This window comes from Leptosomus discolor, chromosome 1, assembly GCF_034619465.1.
Source record: "Leptosomus discolor isolate bLepDis1 chromosome 1, bLepDis1.hap2, whole genome shotgun sequence".
In the NCBI taxonomy this organism is placed as follows: domain Eukaryota; kingdom Metazoa; phylum Chordata; class Aves; order Leptosomiformes; family Leptosomidae; genus Leptosomus; species Leptosomus discolor.
In genome coordinates, this window is record NC_141391.1 from 195,964,618 (window position 1) to 195,982,692 (window position 18,075).

The following is an 18,075-nucleotide window of genomic DNA, read 5'->3' on the forward strand; positions in this document are numbered from 1 at the left end:
TCTGAGGAGAAACGGGAATAAATTAATACTTTGAGTTTACCCATATAATTCTGTTTTAAATTACACAACATAAATAATTTATAAGGCTAAATTTTTAATTCTTGATCAAAATGCAGAAGTCACTCCTCCTCTTAAATTCAGCATAATTCAGGGTCCAGCTCAGTTCATTTTTGAAGCTCCATCCCACTTAGCCAGGATTTGTTACAAAGTCACAAAAGCACCAGAGTACAACTTAACATAGCTGGGTGGCAATTCACTACAAAAGCTGAACTCAAAACAAATCAGCCCCTAGGAAATCGCATTTCAGAATTGAAATACAGAACAAGGCACATATACTTGGTTTTCTTTTCACCAAATATGCTAGAAAGATAATTCTGAATAAGGATGTTAAAAACTCTTACAGGTACCACTACTACTTCTCTTCATTATAATTTTTTGTACAATTCCCCAACCTTCAGGCATCAGTCGATCATTCTGAAATACAAGCTGACCGCATACATACATTATTTCCTTTTTTAAAAGGTCCTTTTATAAAAATAGGCCATCTTTAACAGGAAGGCTATGCAAAACTGAGAAACTATGAATACAAACCCTCCAAGTGTAAAAAAATTTCCAGAGTACCATATAAGCAGAAGTTTAGAAAATCCATGGCCAGACTTCTACATGTATTTAGGCTTAAAACTAGAATTCCTGATGAGACTCAAACACTTTAAAAAAAGTAAATCACTGTAAGTCTCCAAACCCACGTTTATATAAGTAAGCATTAAAAGAATCAAATCCTAAATGCGATGATTTCAAAGGTGTTTGTAGGCACCTACCTCATACTGATTTTAAGTCAAAGCAATTAAGCATCCAAATTCCATTCCAAAAAACTGTTCTATGTCCTTTTCTTGGCAGGGCATAGGCAATACGTATTAAAATTTTTTTAAAAGTAAAAATAAATGCACAAGTTATCATTCCAATAAGGCCATAGAGATTTTTTCTGACAACAGCTTTTACCGTAGTACCTTTAGTGCTTCCTCAACTGGGTCACAGAGAAGTTAATTAACATGTTAAGTTATTCAAACCAAACAAACATATTGTTAATTTTTAAAAATTACTATTTTAGAAATGTACATATATTAGCTTGATTACAATAGACGCCTTAAGACAATTTAAAGAGTTGACTCAGTACAGTTTACTCTATGCTCTATTCCAACTTCCTACAATGACAAACTTAGAAATTAACTCTTTTCCAAAACACTAAAAACAAAATTTAAGAAACAAATTTGACATCTACCTTAGTATTTAAGCTGCTAAACCATAAAACTATGGAAAAGTATGTTTTCAGCAATAAATCAACAACAGCGAAAGAAAGGCAGTGGGTTTGTTTTGTTGGGTTTTTTTTTTTAAAAAAAAAAAAAAAAAAGACAAAATACTTTTTTCTTTTTCCTCACCAGACAACAGCTTTAGATCTTGTACTTCTGCCTTTGGTTTTATTTTCTTCAGGTGAATGAGATACATTTGCTTTGTGGGTTTTCTTATGATGTTCTAGAAAAGCTTTTCTGGCAAATGCTTTCCCACATTTATTGCATCGGTGCAGAGAAAAGTTTTTTGTTACTTTTACTTCAATGCCAACATCAGCTCCTTCATACTTTTTATTGGGAGAATTAGAGGTGACATCCTGTCTTGAACCAATCTGTTTCGTTTCATCCCTCTGAGGGCCTCTTTTTGTCACCTTATTTAGAACAAGATCAATTGGCTTTTTTATTGCTCTAATTTCTAAACTTGCAGTTATTTTCCCAAGGTAGCGTGGTGACTTTTTATGAACTACAGTTATATGCCTTATCACATCACGCTTGCGACGCGTTTCGTAAGAGCAGAGTGGACACCTGTAGTATTTAACATAAATGTTATTCCCATCTGTGTGTAACTCAATGTGTTTTGTCAAGTTTTGTTTAGAAGTAAATTGGCGTTTACAGAGTTTACAGTAAAGCTGCTTGAAGTCAAAGCCAGCTGAAAGTTTTGGCTTCCTGGTTTTTTGCTGGCCACCTGCAGCAGATGCATTGGTTGATTTAGAGGTTGATTTAGCGGTTGATTTACAGGTTGATTTAGTGCTTGATTTAGAAGTTGATTTAGGGTTTTCAGGGTCCTGTTTAACTTTATTTTTCTGTGCTGACGGTGTGCTCTTTTTCTCATTTGAATGATTTGCTCCCTTTAATTCACTCTGTGGAGAAAGGGCAATGGAAGGGGGTGAAGGTTCTACAGAATCTGCTGGTTCAACTTTTACTTTTATTTCTGTGCCATTGGCAGTATTGTTGGGTCCTTTCTCTCTTTTAGAGTTCTTTCCAGAAAGAGTTATCTTGTGAACAATTTGCATGTGCCTTTTCAGCATTATTTGTGAACTATATTTTCTCTTGCACAGAAGGCATTTGCATGCAGTTAAATTGTATTCAGCCTTTGAAGACGACTTTTGTTTTCGGGTCTTAAAAGATTTTTTAGCAGAAACTGTATCCAAGAACAAAGGTTGCCCAGGCTTTGTAGCTATATCAGGAGTAATGGAATCCCTTCTTAATCCTCTATGAACTTCATCAAAATGCCTCCTTACGTTGGCTTTTGTAGCGAATGATTTATAACATACAGGACAACTTCTACCTAATGTTACAAGAACATTCTTATTTCGTCCTTTCGTGGAGCACTGATTTGGTTTCTTTTTTGTTTCTATGTACTTCTTTAGCTCTTCCATCTTTTTTTTGTGCACTTTTCGAATGTGCCGGCGCACACTGCGTCTGGAATGAAATTCTTTCCTACAAAGGCAACATATCAACTGGTGGCCACAATCGGAATTATCCAGAGAGTCCAACTCAGGATTTACTGCTGGAGGCTGTTCTTCAGGAGTAGGTATCACCTTGTTTGTAACAGGATCAGCAGGAGGTAATTCTACAGTCTCCCCAGCTGGGACTGGGGCTGGAGCTGAAACAGTCTTGGGTTGCTCAGTGCTGGGTTCCTGTATCTGTACTGGAGCTTGATCAGGGGTACTACTACTTTCTATGTTCTCATCTGGGCTATCAGTCCTTGATACATACTGAAATACAGCATTCTGATTAGTTTCTATAGGTTCCAATTTAATTACGTATTCTTGCTTATCTACCCTTGGATAGATTGCTTCCAGGAGGTCATTTATGGCTTGGCTCTGTTTATCATTTACATCTGGGAGGTCTGTGAAAAGAGGCAAAGGTATTTTTTAATGATTTGGTAATTTCAAATTGTTTACATTTCAAAGTATCTTTTAACCACTCTGTCAATTTGGTCACCAAATCCGCACAAATCCTGTATTATTTTTCTGACCATTTACACTTACAGGCTTTGAGTAATCCTTATCACATCAGTGCATGTTACTTTCTTATTAAAAGCCAATATTGGAAGTACCTCTTCTAGGGTGCTAAATATGAAAGCCACCTAAACCAAAAATTAGTTTGCCTGGAATTAAACTGATCTTTAAAAAAATCTCTTTTATCAACTGCAAAACTAACATCATACAACTGAGCTTGCTCTCCAGATGTGCAACTAAGCCTGAAGTATCATTAGAAACTGATTTTCCTACTGCTGGAAATGGACATTCTCAATAAAGGAATCTAATTCTGGACATAAGCTCTTCTCTGTGAATTCTGAACAGTCTGAAGAAAGAATGAAACTTCTGTGTAACCTGAGCACTGCATGAAACAGAAGTAGGTAAGAGAGAACTTAACTTCTGGGACAGTGAAAGCTTTTAGCAACACCAAAGAAGTAATTAGGCTCAGTGATACAGTAAGACAGTAAATGTTAAGGACAGAAAAATCTTGCCTTATTCAGCAGGGGGGGAAATTGTACTAATTTAACAAACCAATAAAAGATATTTTAAGAAAGAATACTTTCACTGAGGTTCACCAAAGGTTCATCCTGTGTTCTGCCCTGATAAGGAGTTGGAGCAGACTTGAAAAGCAAGAAAAAAGGATACAGGAGTTTTCCTTGTTTGTCTGACGCCAGTAAACTTCTCAAACTGAAGTATGCCTTTAAAGTGCTGTTTTAATACAGCTATTTTCCAAAATGTCTACTCAAATGCTTTTGAAGCATTTATATTCTTGACTACCACAATGTTAAGCAGTGTTTTTTTGTTTGTTTTACCAGAAATACTGATAATTGTATTGGCTGGTGATTTTGCTGGATACCCCACAGTTTTCGTATTATGAAAAAAAAAGAAAAACAAACGATTGCTTCTATTTACCTTCCTGTTATTCATGATTTTACAGGCCTCAGTAATATCCTGTTTTAAAATGCCAAATTAGTTCAGTGATCTAGTTCCCAGCATGACATGCTAAGCATCTGCACTGGCATAACTAAGACACCAAGGTGCTACAACAAAAAGGCAAGGCACTGAGATCATACAGTTTAAAATTATCCACAATGATTTGAAGACGTGATTCCTGGTAACAGCTAATTAAAAACCCACACTTAGTCAGGGTTGTTCCTTCCACCCTGCCAGCAATACATGGAAAGAGCATCAGTGCAAGGAATATGCTGGTTTGTTGCTCAGAACCCATCTTTTAACACCGAATTTTTAACACCTTTTGCAGTCAGTTTCAAATGGGACTACCTATATAATTTTAATCCCAGGTAAAAAGTTCTTCCTATTTTATAGCACCTTTCCATATTACCTAATGACTACACTAACAGAATAAATCTCAAAAAAGTCATCAGGGAATAGTCTTCGGCATATTTCACAATGGGGATGCTGAACTTTTATTCTTACTTCTTGTTCACTACCTTTTAATTTTATTTACTGAAAAAAACTCCCACATTATTCAATAATCATCATACTCAATTTTACATAAAACGTAAGTATTTATATCATTTTGTTCAGAACACATTGTATTATCCTCTTCATTTACACCCCTCTTAGTGAACAGTGAAATACGAAAGCTAACCAGCCACTGAAATGAAGGCTAGAATGTCAGGAGCTGTATGGGAAGTCTTTACTCAGGGTAATCTTGTTTTGCTTAGAAACTTTTGCATTTAAGTCAGATGGACTTCTAACCTTGCTTTGAAAATACAACTCATCCCTCATCACACAGAAGCTCTGTGACTCTCTGCAACGGGCCAAGCACGCTCATTTAAGGAAGGTGACAGTACTAGTCTTTTCACCTTCTCATCACAACATTAGCTGACACAAAGTGAGAAAAGAATCACCTACATAAATCCCTGTTCATTCCTAATTTTTGAAATATTGAGGCAGGAAGGCATTAATCAGGAAAGAAAAATCGCCATTGCACCTATGTTGATCTACTCAAGACATCAACATGATTAGAAAGCTTTACAAAACATTTTTGAATGCTAGCGCCTTTCCAAATTATTCAGTTTTACTCAGATCAACAAAAAGTCATCACTGGAATGAGACTTTAATAAATTTCTCTTTCCATAAAAATATATTTCTTTATTTTTTCCTCATCATTAAAGCTACTTTCTTTTATTAATAAAATTTAATTTCTATAACAAAGGTGGTGGGCCAGGCATGATCACACAGAATATCTTAAAGCGGTGTAAGGTGAGATGAGACAGCGGCAAAGACAGATTATTATTGAAGCACAGGTCCTTAAAGAAAAGGGTGAACTTTTAGTCTGTGTTTTATAACAAGTAAGACTGAAGGCTGCGTCCGTGACACTGAGTGCTTCCCAAGTAAAGGACAAAATTATGGCTACTGTTCCAAGCCACTTTACAGTCCATCAAAGCTATGCTGATCTAAAACTTAAAAGCCTTGTTAGATCCACACTCTTCTAGATTAATTTCCCAGTCCTTCGGCGTACTTTTCAGTATTTTTCGCAGTAAAGAGGAAAAGACAGGAAAGAAAAAGGGGAAGAAGGAATAGAAAGTGTTAACAGTGACACTCTTCACTAAAAGGTTGGATGTATAAACTAGCTATCAGATTATGACACTGACAGGGGTCTCGGTTGTTAATGCATATTAAGTCAGTGCTGTAGCTTCTTTGCTACCATAAAAGTGATCTACATATGTTACTATCGAAATTTAATTCCACTTCTTTTTTTTGCATTTTGTTTCTGATGTGTTTGTAAAGATAAGTTTCTCAACTTCAGATAGTTTTATTAAACATTCCAATTCGTAAGACTTACTATCATCCATCTGGAGACTTGGAGGACAATAAAACTTCTTATGAGTAATTAAATTTGGTAATCCTCTGAAGAGACTCCGGCACAATTTACACTCAAAAATGGTGTCCACGTCTTTTAACAAGATATGTTTAAGTTGCTTAGTTCCTGTAATAAAAGAAACATTACATTTAAGAAAGGTTTTCTGTTCATCTTTCAATTCACATCATCCCATGAAAGTGGAAACATTTCAAAACATGACAATTCTAACAGTATTGTGTTCATGCTACTTCACTGCACTGTAAATTTATGATACATGCTCCAAGTTTCACTATGAAAACAAAACTAGTTTGAAAAAAAAAAGAATAAAAAAATCAAGAATTATGCACATTACAGTTTATAGGGAAAGCGCAATTATTTATGATACAAACAGCTGACATTAGGAAGGAGCCCATACTACAGTATCTGGTTGCTGCAATACAATTGCCCAACAGGAGAGAATAAGCGCCCAGAGCGTTTAAAGAAGCCTGCAGTATTTTTTCTTTAAGCTTATCCAACCGTGCTAAGAAAACAAGACATATACAGCTATTTCATGTAAAAACAGCACCCTGCAAGGCAAAAAAATAGAGCATACAATAAATCAAAGAGAATAATAGGTCAAGAAATGTAACTACATCTAGGTATCTGACCCAAGATCAAGATGTTAATGCTTAGGCAAGAAAGTAGAACTGTAGACATATTTTCAGCCTGCTGAAAGGAAAATGCATATAATTTAAGTCAGAAACTTTTCTATTAAAAGATAGACAGTGTGACAAAATATGCAGGTTTTCCAGACTATTATACATTGTATATTCAAAAGAAAAACACCCCAAAAAGATACAGTTTGACCTAGATTGTTGATGTATTCCAGCTCCTGCCTTGCTTAAGGAACTAAAGGATTCAGAGTTTAAATTACACTTCAAACCCACTCCTTCATTTTTCATCTCATGCAAATTATGAACGTAATGCCTACAATTAGCAATGGATTACTAAATGATGAATACTTACCCATTCCAAATTAGAAAGAAACACTAGCTAACCAAATTCAGCTAATAGAGTCTCTATCTTGATTTTTTTTCTTCTAATGGAATTAATCAAAACTAGTCCAACAAGCAAAAATACAATGAAACTGGACCAAGAATAAATACCATCAGACAACCATGAAACAGCATCAAGACATTCTTCAACGTGGAACAGAAGTTCAAGTATTCTGTCATCACAGACACTTCTCTTAAGAATTCCTTTTAAAGGCCAAACTCAGAGTCACACTGCAGAACCATTTCCTAAACAAAACTCTTTCAAATATTAATAATTTCATAACAACCAATAGTTCTTCAATACAAGTGGGCCTTAACAAGACAACTTTTTATTTCTTGGCATAGTAGTAGTACTACAGATTTTTCTCTAACCGAGTTTTAACAAAACACGGTATCTTTTTCTTCAACAATTGCCTAAGAAATAGGACCCAAACTTGCCCAGCTGAGGCTACAATCCAGCTTCTGTCCCCTCCTATGCCTTTCCTGGGCCACAGCCCTAGCCTCTTGTCTTTCCCTCTCACTGCTCTTTCTTCAAGTAGTACTAACCTCACCTTCATCTGACCTGTATTTTTCACAGACTGACTACTGGTCAAATCTTTAGATTTAGTGAAAATCCAAAATTCAAAAATTGTACAGAGATCCCCCAAAAGTAAGTTGTTTACTCGGATCTCACCAATCAATGTTTGAACTTCTGCATATAAAGAAAACCACTAACAAAAACCCAGCTGAACAAAACTGAAGATGGTTCATGTAGATAAAATTCCAGTAAGTTACCAAACTGTAATTCAAACAAAAGGCCTCCAATTTGGTGATAGACCACATCATGCTGTTGAGGCATGCCCTAGCCACAAACCCCTCCCTCAAACAAACAAAGTCATCTAATTCTCCACTATTCCCCAACCAAGGGACACACAAGTCCCTCATTCTCTCTCCTGTTACACTGATATTTCAGTCTCCATCCGTTCAGGATTTAAATGTTTTTGTCCAATCCAAATTATTTGGTTTAAGAATTACTGGGTGAGATTAAAGGATTTATGACATACTGGAGGTCAGACTAGATGACGTGGTAGTCACTCTGGCTTCAAACCATCCTTATACAACTTTTCACTGCTGGCAGTAAAAAATAATTGGTCCTTTTGAATTAAACTGTAGACATTTAGGGACTTCTAGAAACTGCAAATAAATTTAAAACATTCACTGGTTTTGTGAACACAGCAGACAGAGGAAAAAAATAATCATCTCCTCATTCTTCACAAACTGCAGATTGTGGCAACAAGCAGTCGGTCTTCTGCCAGCATAAGCTGCCTCCATCATCCTGAAGCCCTCTCTATTTTGTAGTTACATGTAATTGGGGCAGGTGACACTGTCAAATTCTGTTAATATTTGTAAATGTTGACACTAGAATAACATCATAGTCACAAGAAATCAGTACAGAACACTAGAAATACTTCTCTGGCAGAAATACCGAAGTTTACGCCTTTAGCAAGCAATTTCATTTTCAGAAAAAAAATTCAGACTCAAATTCATGTTATTCTTAAAGCTTTGGATGACAGAAGCTTCTGCTAAAACCACTTAAATAGTTATGGACAATACACTCGCTTTAAACTCTATTTCTTAATGCCTCCTTTCCCCTAGACTTTTAATAGTAACACCAGTTGTTCTACAGGCACCCACCCTCTGAGGGATGAGGAGAAGAATGAAGCCGCCATAATCCAACGGGAAACGGTTAGCGTCCTGCTGCACTGCCTAGACAGACACAAGTCTATGGGGCTGGATGGGATCCACCCAAGGGTACTGAGGGAGCTGGCGGAAGTGCTCACCAAGCCACTTTCCATCATTTACCAGTAGTCCTGGCTAACCAGGGAGGTCCCAGTGGACTGGAGGTTAGAAAATATGACACCCATCTACAAGGAGGGCCTGAAGGAGGATCCAGGGAACTACACACCTGTCAGTCTGACCTTGGTACCAGGGAAGGTTGTAGAGCAGATAATCTTGAGTGCCATCATGCAGCACATGCAGGACAAGCAGGCGATCAGGCCCAGTCAGCATGAAAGGCAGGTCCTGCTTGACCAACCTGATCTCCTTCTATGGCAAAGTGACCCACTTGGTGGACAAGGGAGAGGCTGTGGATGTTGTCTACCTAGACTTTAGTAAAGCCTTTGACACTGTTTCCCACAGCATTCTCCTGGAGAAACTGACTGCTCATGGCTTGGACAGGAGTACTTTTTCCTGGGGAAAAAAACGGCTGGATGGCCAGGCCCAAAGAGTGGTGGTGAATGGAGTTCAATCCCGTTGGCAGCCGGTCACAAGTGGTGTTCCCCAGGGCTCAGTAGTGAGGCCAGTTCTGTTTAATATCTTTATCAATGATCTGGATGAGGAGATCAAGTGCACCCTCAGTAAGTCTGCAGATGACACCAAATTGGGTGGGAGTGTTGACCTGCTCAACGGTAGGAAGGTTCTGCAGAGGGATCTGGACAGGCTGGATCGATGGGCTAAGGCCAGTGCTATGAGGTTCAACAAAGTCAAGTGCCAGGTCCTGCACTTGGGTCAAAACAACCCCATGCAGCGCTACAGGCTTGGGGATGAGTAGCTAGAAAGCTGCCTGGTGGAAAAGGACCTGGGGATGTTGATTGACAGCCGGCTGGACATGAGCCAGCAGTGTGTCCAGGTGGCCAAGAAGGCCAACAGCATCCTGGCCTGTATCACCAATAGCGTGGCCAGCAGGAGTTGGGAAGTGATTGTGCCCCTTGACACATACTCGGCATGGGTGACGCCGCACCTTGAACACTGTGTGCAGTTTTGGTTCCCTCACTATAAGGAACACATTGAGGCGCTGGAGTGTGTCCAGAGAAGGGCAATGAAGCTGGTGAAGGGTCTACAGCACAAATCTTATGAGGAGCGTCTGAGGGAACTGGGGTTGTTTAGTCTGCAGAAGAGGAGGCTGAGGGGAAACCTTATCGCTCTCTACAACTACCTGAAAGGAGATTACAGTAAAGTCAGTGTCGGTCTCTTCTCCCAAGTAACAAGTGATAGGACAAGAGGAAACGGCCTCAAGTTGCACCAGTGGAGGTTCAGATTGGACCTTAGGAAAAATTTCTTCACTGAAGGGGTTGTCAAGCACAGGAACAGGCTGCCCAGGAAAGTCATGGAGTCACCATCACTGGAGGTATTTAAAAGACATGCAGATGAGGCACTTAATGACATGGTTTTAGTAGTGGACTTGGCAAGTGTTAGTTTAATGGTTGGACTCAATGGGTCTTTTCCAACCTAAATGATTCTAGGATTCTTTACCACAAGCATCAAAATAGTTTCTTTCCATAATGAAACGCTGCTTGTTCAAAACCAACCAGTAAAATGTTGGTCTAAGTTGTTTTGCCTTCTGTCCAACTTCCCTCATGCAGATGACTGAAGATGTCAAGGTAAGCTATCAATTTAACACCTGCCAGTGAAGACAGCCTGCAAATAGCCCAGCGACAGAGTACTTGCAACTAGTTCATGCTATTACTAGTAGAGATTCCATTAATCTGCTTCAAGTGAAAGAAGCCATGTCATGCGTATCTGAGGCCTTAGGCAACCTCAACCAAACTAAAAAAGGTTACTAATGCCGACTTTCACATCCAGTTTTTCTTGTATTTATTTCTTGAAATGCTAGTGAAGAACTTAAATATTGTGCCCTTTTTACAAGACACAGCCCAGACATGCATCCCATTACATAGCAGTGATAATTTATACATTAAATATTTCATGTATATGTAACAGATCTATGTGGAAAAAATCTAGAAACATATAGATAGTAGCATTAAAGACACTGCTTTAATTTTTGTAATAACGGCTGTGTTCATGCACCAAGAGTTGTGAAAACAAAATGTTTGACTTGATGTATCAGAAGCATAGAAACAGCGAGAAAACATTAAAGGTTCCAATCATCTCTGGCACGCTCACCCAAAGACTCAGTTGTTATTCTTAGGTTCATTGCTATGTATTCCAACTCCCAAAAGCAATCAAGGAACACCTTAAATGTAACATGATAAAGCAATTCTAAAAAGTTCAAGGTAAACACTAAATTTTCTCTTCATCTCAGCAGCTTTAGGATAAGCTTATTAATAACAGGAGGAGGAATGCCACAAAGCAGAACAACACACTAATTTTTCTGAAAGATAACTATACAGCGGGAGCTGTATGTATCTTCACTACTTTATATGAAAACCCTTATTATTAAAAGGAATTGCACTTAATTCCTAAAACCAACAAATAGTTGGCAAATATGTAGAAAATCAGGTGTTGGTTATTTTAATACACTAAACACACATAACTCTTTCAACAAGGTAATGAACATCTTAAGAGTCAGGCATAGTTTCATACCTGATCGAAAACACTCAATGATTTGTTGAATACCGGACTTTGATGTTTGCAGAGGCTGCTGTAACAGTGGAGGATCACCAGGTTCCAACACATGCACTGAAATATATAAAAAAATAATAAGCCATTAGAGAACACTCAGGTGATTTTTATTAAATTATGGATTTTCTGCACATACTCAACTAGCTAAAAAGAAAGGCCAGCACTACAGTAAAAGTTTCCTTACTCAAAAATTTTCATCTACATTGAGTTAAAAAGTCAATACTGAATTTTCCAGCCATGACACCTTCGGACAGTTTCCTGACATTTTGACTATTTAAATAAAATGTGAATTCAAAGCTACATATATATCAAACACAGAAACATATAAATATAAAACCAAATTAACGCACTAGAAATTTCCACCAAATAAAGCAATTCCCCAGAAAAATCTACTTGATTCCCATCGTTAAAACTGAAACAGATGTGCAAAAAAGCATTACCAAATACTGTACTTCACAGTGTACTATGCGATTTCAATGCTGTCAGTACACACCTAAGCACTGAATCCAAATTTAAAGTAGCAATGATCAGAAAAAACCACAAGCGTAACTACATAGTATCCACCAAAAATAGCTATTATAATATTTTTAACCAACAAAACCACATTCAAGGAATGCTTCTTGTTCAAGCAAACTGCTGAAGTAATACCTTATTTCTGAAGCTTCATTCCACATCACAATCTTTGTAAAACCTATTGAAACTAAAACATTTATTGATCAGGATGATCATTAGTCATTCCAATATGCAGCATTTATGCATACGAAAATTAATAGCATTCCATTGCTGTATATGCATACAGCAACTAAGCTTTGCCCAGAGGGAGAACCAAATTTAAATGAGTAAGAGCACTTATTCAAGCTTGTGTTTCCAAAATCCTGAGTTAGGTCTTCTTTTTAATTTCTTATTGTCAAAATTAACTAGCTTTGTACTTCATAAATAGTCTCCTACCTTACCCATTCGGTTTGATTTTTAACCCCATTGTAAGGGTTCCATTTTTAAATGAAGCACTGAGCATCTCTAAGAAATTTATTTTTGATAAAGAGCAGTAGAGTATAAAACTATTCAGAGACATTAAGTGCAAACAGATTAAACACAAGTTGACAGGAAAGTTGTTCTAAAAGATCTAAGGTTATAAATAAAATCAGGTTGAAAAGAACATCAGAAAGAAAAGCAGTCTAAGAAAAGAAGGATAGAACGAACACCCCACCCAGCTATGCTGGCCCCATAATATACTATTATATACACGAACACATAACAACCATTACAAATCAGCTCATCATTCGGGGATCTCTAACACAATGACATATTGTACTCTACTAGCCTACTCCCTGTTCTTCAAAATAGTACATTTTGGTTTGTATACTGCCTCTAATATGCATGTGCAACACCCACCAACACCAAGAGGAGTGACATATGTGACGCAAACATAATACATCACTGCTACTTGCAAGGCAAGAAAACTATTTTAGGTTTTTGAAAGCATTAAAACAACTCAAAACCATTTAATCTTAAACACAAAGAAATGATTCTACTAGTTGAACAATACCTACTCTCAAATTACATTTAATTATCAAAGCTACCATGCTCACACTTTCAACTGTTAATTCCCCAAACTGACACCTTTCTTTTCAAAACATAAGTGAAAAGATCCAAATAACAAACTCTACAACAAGGCAACAAGAAAGAAACCACATTTCCTTTTAGGCTACCAACTATAACACCAGACAGAACAACAAAAAAAAAAAACCTAGCAAGTTGGCTGAACTTTCAAAGTATTCATTGTACTTTCCACTGATGGCACCTTCCATGTCACACAGCAGTGGAATGCAGCCAGCCAGCCGTTTCAGGACTTGTGGGGTTTTTTTTCCTCCTCTGAGAATAAGGTCTTCAAGTCCACCAGAGTTTACCAGCAAAAACGTAAAAACATAAACAGTGAATGCAAGAGATTGCCAGAAATATCATTTTACAAAAAATTCAGAATATTACACTCTTTGGAAACAAAAAGACCAGTTGTTTTACACAACTTCTTGCCTTCCACTGCTCACTGCATACGATGCCCGAGTGGTGGCTTGGGGATTACTGCACATCCTGCAGGAACTGAGAAATTATCTTCCTGAAATAATTTTAACATGACAGTTCAAGTATATGAAAAGAAAAAACATTTCCAAACAAAATTCAGAAACTTTTTATAGCCAGAACTGTCACTAACGATGCACATTTGCAACATCACAACAGTTTCCGCAGCCTTTTAACGAAGGAGATAAGTAAAACAGCCAAAGCCTCACACACCACTGTACCTGGTTCGCAGCATCCATGGTGATGGTGGTCAGTCTGACAACACTTGTCCCTTAAAGGCATTTTGCGTGCGCACGACCTGCTTTCCTTCTACATCCAGCAGCTCGTTTCTGCCAAAATAAGCAAATTAACTGTCACTCCCGAAGCGCAGGCGGCTCAGCACGGCGCTAACCTCGCACGCCCACTTCCTACAACGGCACCGCCGGAGCAGGCCAGGAGGCAGCGGCACCCTTCGCGCAGGAGAAAGTTTCCATTGTTTACAGCAGGTCTCACAACGCCCTCTGCAACGGCCGCCGCGGCGAGCCCGGCCGCTCCGCTCCCTCCCGCCCGCGCCCCGCCACTCAGCGCAGCGCGGCCCGGCCCGGCTCGGCTCGCCTCGGCCACGCGCGCCCGCCCCACCGCCACCTGCGCCTCGGCCGGCGGAGACGAGCCCCCGGCCGCCGCCAGCCCAGCCGCCGTCCCCCCCGCCCAGCCCAGCCCAGCCCAGCCGCCCGGCCCCGCGCCCCCTCAGCGGGCGGCTCCCGCCGCGCCGCTCTCCCGCCGCGCTCCGTCCCCACCTCCCAGCCCTCCTCCCGCAGCCCCGCCGCCGGGACGGCGTCCCTCAGCCCCCGCGGGAGCAGGGGGGGAAGGGGGGAGAAAGTTGCGTCCCCGACAGCCAGCGGCCGCAGCCCGCCCGCCGCCGGGCCGGCCGCCCCCGCGGCGCTGGAGGAGCCGGAGCTGGAGCCGGGCGCGCCCGCCGCCCCGCCACGCGCGAGCCCGGGCGGGGAGGGGCGAGCGGCCGGCAGGTGACAGCGGGCGCCAAACGCCTCGCCGGGAGGGGGAGGGCGCGGCGGGCGGGCCGCCGCGGGCGAGCCCCCTACCTGGGAGAGGACGGCCGGCTTCCCCCCTCCCCGAATAAAACTTTATTCTCCCCTGTCCCGCCACAGCGGCGGCCGCTGACCCCGGAGCCGGATGGGCACAGGGGCAGGAAGTGACTGCGGCCCTGGCAGCGAGGGGCCGCGCAGTGCGCAGGCGCCTCGTCCGCCGCTCCCCCCGGCCGGGCCGCACAGGTGCCGGGCGGCAGCACGCGGCGGGGCGGTTGCGGGGCGCGCCGCCGGGACGGGGCGCGCGGGGGCGGCCGCTCGGCGGCCCGGCCCGGCGCCGGACTGCGGCGGGAGCTGCGGCCGTCCCTGTCCCTGAGGGGAGGGAGGCTCGCCGCTAATCTCTGCTTAGGACCGTGATGTGCGGAGCTTCCCTGAGGGCAGCGGTGCTCGGACACCAGGGAGCAGCCGCCATCACCTGAGGTAGCATTTCTGTCCCGTCTCAGCCTGGTCTGCTTTATTAGAGGGTTTGGGTTTTTTAAAGTAACCACCAGTTCTTCTAGAAGATTCACCATGGAAAAGGGTAGATCAATGTTTTCAACACCTGGAAGAAAAAATACTTTTCTGAGAGAGGATTGCGTGATGTTTATTCCAAATATCAGCAAGAGGATGTCGGTGCACCACAGGTGAATCGTAGTGAATGCCCGGGCAGCTGGTGTCCAAATGCGTTTCCACAGGGTGTCTGCTTAGTTGTATGCTCTCGTAGCACACTTCTCTTGGCATCTTGCATTGATGAAAAGGTAATAATCTGTTTTTTTCCAAAGGAAAGGATGTGATTTAAGTGTTCTACCACTTAAAGAAAAGGTTTTGTGTTTAAGGAAAAACCACTTGTAAAGAAATGTAAGGAATAAGCACATCATTACCAAAAAAAAAGTGCTGAGTGATGGTGCTAACACAGAAACAATCTGCCAAGCTTTGGCTTGTAATAGCATCACTTCTTAATGGAGGTGGGATTCACTGTTTCAGACAAAGTTCAAAGTCAAATCTGCTGTCTGTGTTACAGTAAGATGTCTCATGCTGTTCCTCAAATCAGACGTGGAGAGAGCTCGCCATCTGCAACCATCAGCTTGTAAGCAATAAAGTCTTCTTCTAAAATACGGACGTTGATTTCACCAATAAGTCGTCTTTTTCCAAAGCAACAGGAGGCCAAATTCAAACTCCATAAAATTCATCTGGGTTTTGGTTAATAAACTGGAGGCACCTTAAGTGTGAGAGAACAGGACTGTTCAAACCGCCTGGTGCCAAGGAGCATCTTAACTCTGAAGTACAGCAGAAGTCAATTGAAAACTTCATGTTAGGCAACCAAACGGCAGGTCTCTGCATGTGTCCAGAGGTACTCCCGTCTCGATGAGCTCAGCTACGTCCTGAGCTTTGCTGTGTTTTAGGCACAGGCTGGAAGAGGCTTAAACTCCACGCAGTCACGTAGCTGTGTTCAGCCCATGTATAGCGCACAGGTAAAACTGCGAAGCTCATGGGTGACAGCAAAAGGAACACAGCTGTCAACTTTTTCTGCACAATAGCCTACTGACTGTTGTACTTGCCCAAGAAGTAACAAATTTGGGGAATTAACAATACCCTCCTCCCAGGAGAAAATGGCTATCAGGCTCAAAGTAAGATCGTCTTCCATTCTCACTGATGCCACTGTGCTACAAATGTCAAAATAGTAGAATAACAGCAGCTTAACTCTGCATGTTGGTCATTGCCAATATAATTTGACTGATCAAAAAATATGAAAGAGAAAAAAACCTGTAAGTCATAAAATCAGCAATGGGAATTCAGAAACTTTTGGTTGTATTTCAAGTGACTGAAGAAGTTAAACCAACTTTTGTGAGTATCTGAATGCCACCAGCTAGCACAAAAAAGAAGTCAACATAGTTGTCGTTCCTTTACTGGTAAACTCCCAGCAGAAAGAACTGGAGTAACAGAAGCCTGCTCATCTTTATTGATTTCTTACAATCCCAGCCATTATTCGTCTTGGTCTTGGGAGATCTGTTTCATACATTTCTGAAATTAATCATCCAAAAGTCCACTCCTGCCTCAGAAAAGTCTTGGCAAAATGTGGTGTCTTCAAAGGTGGGCTATCCTCTACCTCTTCCTTGAACTTTACTGATAAAATCTAATAAAATTTCTCAAGATGCAGCTCATTTATGGGGACAATGCTTAAAGATTTAAACAGTGAGAAAAGGAATCCAGTGCAGGCGAACCACTGCATGGCATCAAGTGCTGGAGAGCAAGAGTGCCTGCCCAAATTGGTGGCAATGGTGTTCCTCAATTCCACACCCCAGTGAGGCATTTTTTAGCATGCCATAGTCCTTTGCTGAAGTCCAGCTCACTGTAGAGTATTTTACTGTAATAGTCACCTCTCAAATATTGAGTTACTTTGATACCAGCTTATAAATGTTATCTTCTAAGTGCAAGGATCAAAGCTTATTAGTGCTACTCCTACCAGTTCTGTAACTATATTAATTCCTCTTCAGCTTCAGAAAAATAATGATTTCTTACATATCACATGCACAATTTTAGATATAGGTCAAACTCCATTTAAAATTATAGAGCAATTTGGGCTGGAGGCCATCTCGCCCAGATTCTTGCTCAGAGCAGGGCTGTCTTCGAGGTCAAATAAGGTTGCTCATAGCGTTGCCCTACCAAGTCTTGAAAATCTCCAAAAGCGGAGATTCCATAACTTCTTTGGGCTGCTTCTGTGTTTAGCCACTCTCAACGTGGATTTTTTTTTCCCTAGCCAGTCAAAGTTTCTCCTTTTGCAGCTTATGGCTGTTCGCTCTTGTCCTTTTCCTGTTCATCTCTGAAAAAAAGTCTAGTTCCACCTTTGTGATAACTCCCCACTCAGTGAAGCATAGGTATTATATCCTTGCTTGATGTTTTCCTCTTCAAGATAAACTGAGTTCCTTCAGACTCCCCTTATGCCATATGCTTCAGCACCTGCAACCGTCTAGGTTACCTTCTTCTGGATACTCCTCAGCTTCTAAGTATCTCTTGCATACTTGGGAGCCCAAACTGTATGGCTCCCAATACTGGCTCAGAATTCCAGATGTGGCCTCACAAATGCCAAGTAAAGGAGAAGAATAATTTCCCTTCACCTGCTGGCTGTACACTTGTTAGTGTGACATGGTATGTGGTTAGCCTTCATTACCTCAAAGGTGCGGTGCTGACCCTCATTCAGCTTTGTCATTGGGACCCACAGGTCCGTTTTTGCAAAGCTGCTGTCTCGTTAGTCAGTCCCCAGCCTATATGATTGCATGGGGTTTTTTGTCCTGAATGCAAGCCTTTGTCCTGTCAGCCCGTTCTCCAGCTTGTTCAAGGTCT

General features: G+C 40.9%; 1 protein-coding gene across 2 annotated transcripts; it reads right to left on the minus strand.

The window, feature by feature from the left end:
- Window positions 1-1,432: 1,432 nt before the first annotated feature.
- Window positions 1,433-13,954, minus strand: ZNF800 (zinc finger protein 800). Of its 2 annotated transcripts, XM_086473526.1 has the most exons (4): window positions 13,894-13,954; window positions 11,558-11,653; window positions 6,144-6,287; window positions 1,433-3,198 (listed from the first exon to the last, which is right to left on the minus strand). In XM_086473526.1, the coding sequence occupies exons 1-4, from the start codon at window positions 13,952-13,954 to the stop codon at window positions 1,433-1,435; spliced, it is 2,067 nt and encodes a 688-aa protein (XP_086329652.1). The 2 variants fall into 2 exon arrangements, with proteins under 2 accessions (XP_086329652.1, XP_086329658.1); XM_086473532.1 differs by lacking the exon at window positions 11,558-11,653.
- Between the last annotated feature and the right edge of the window lie 4,121 nt (window positions 13,955-18,075).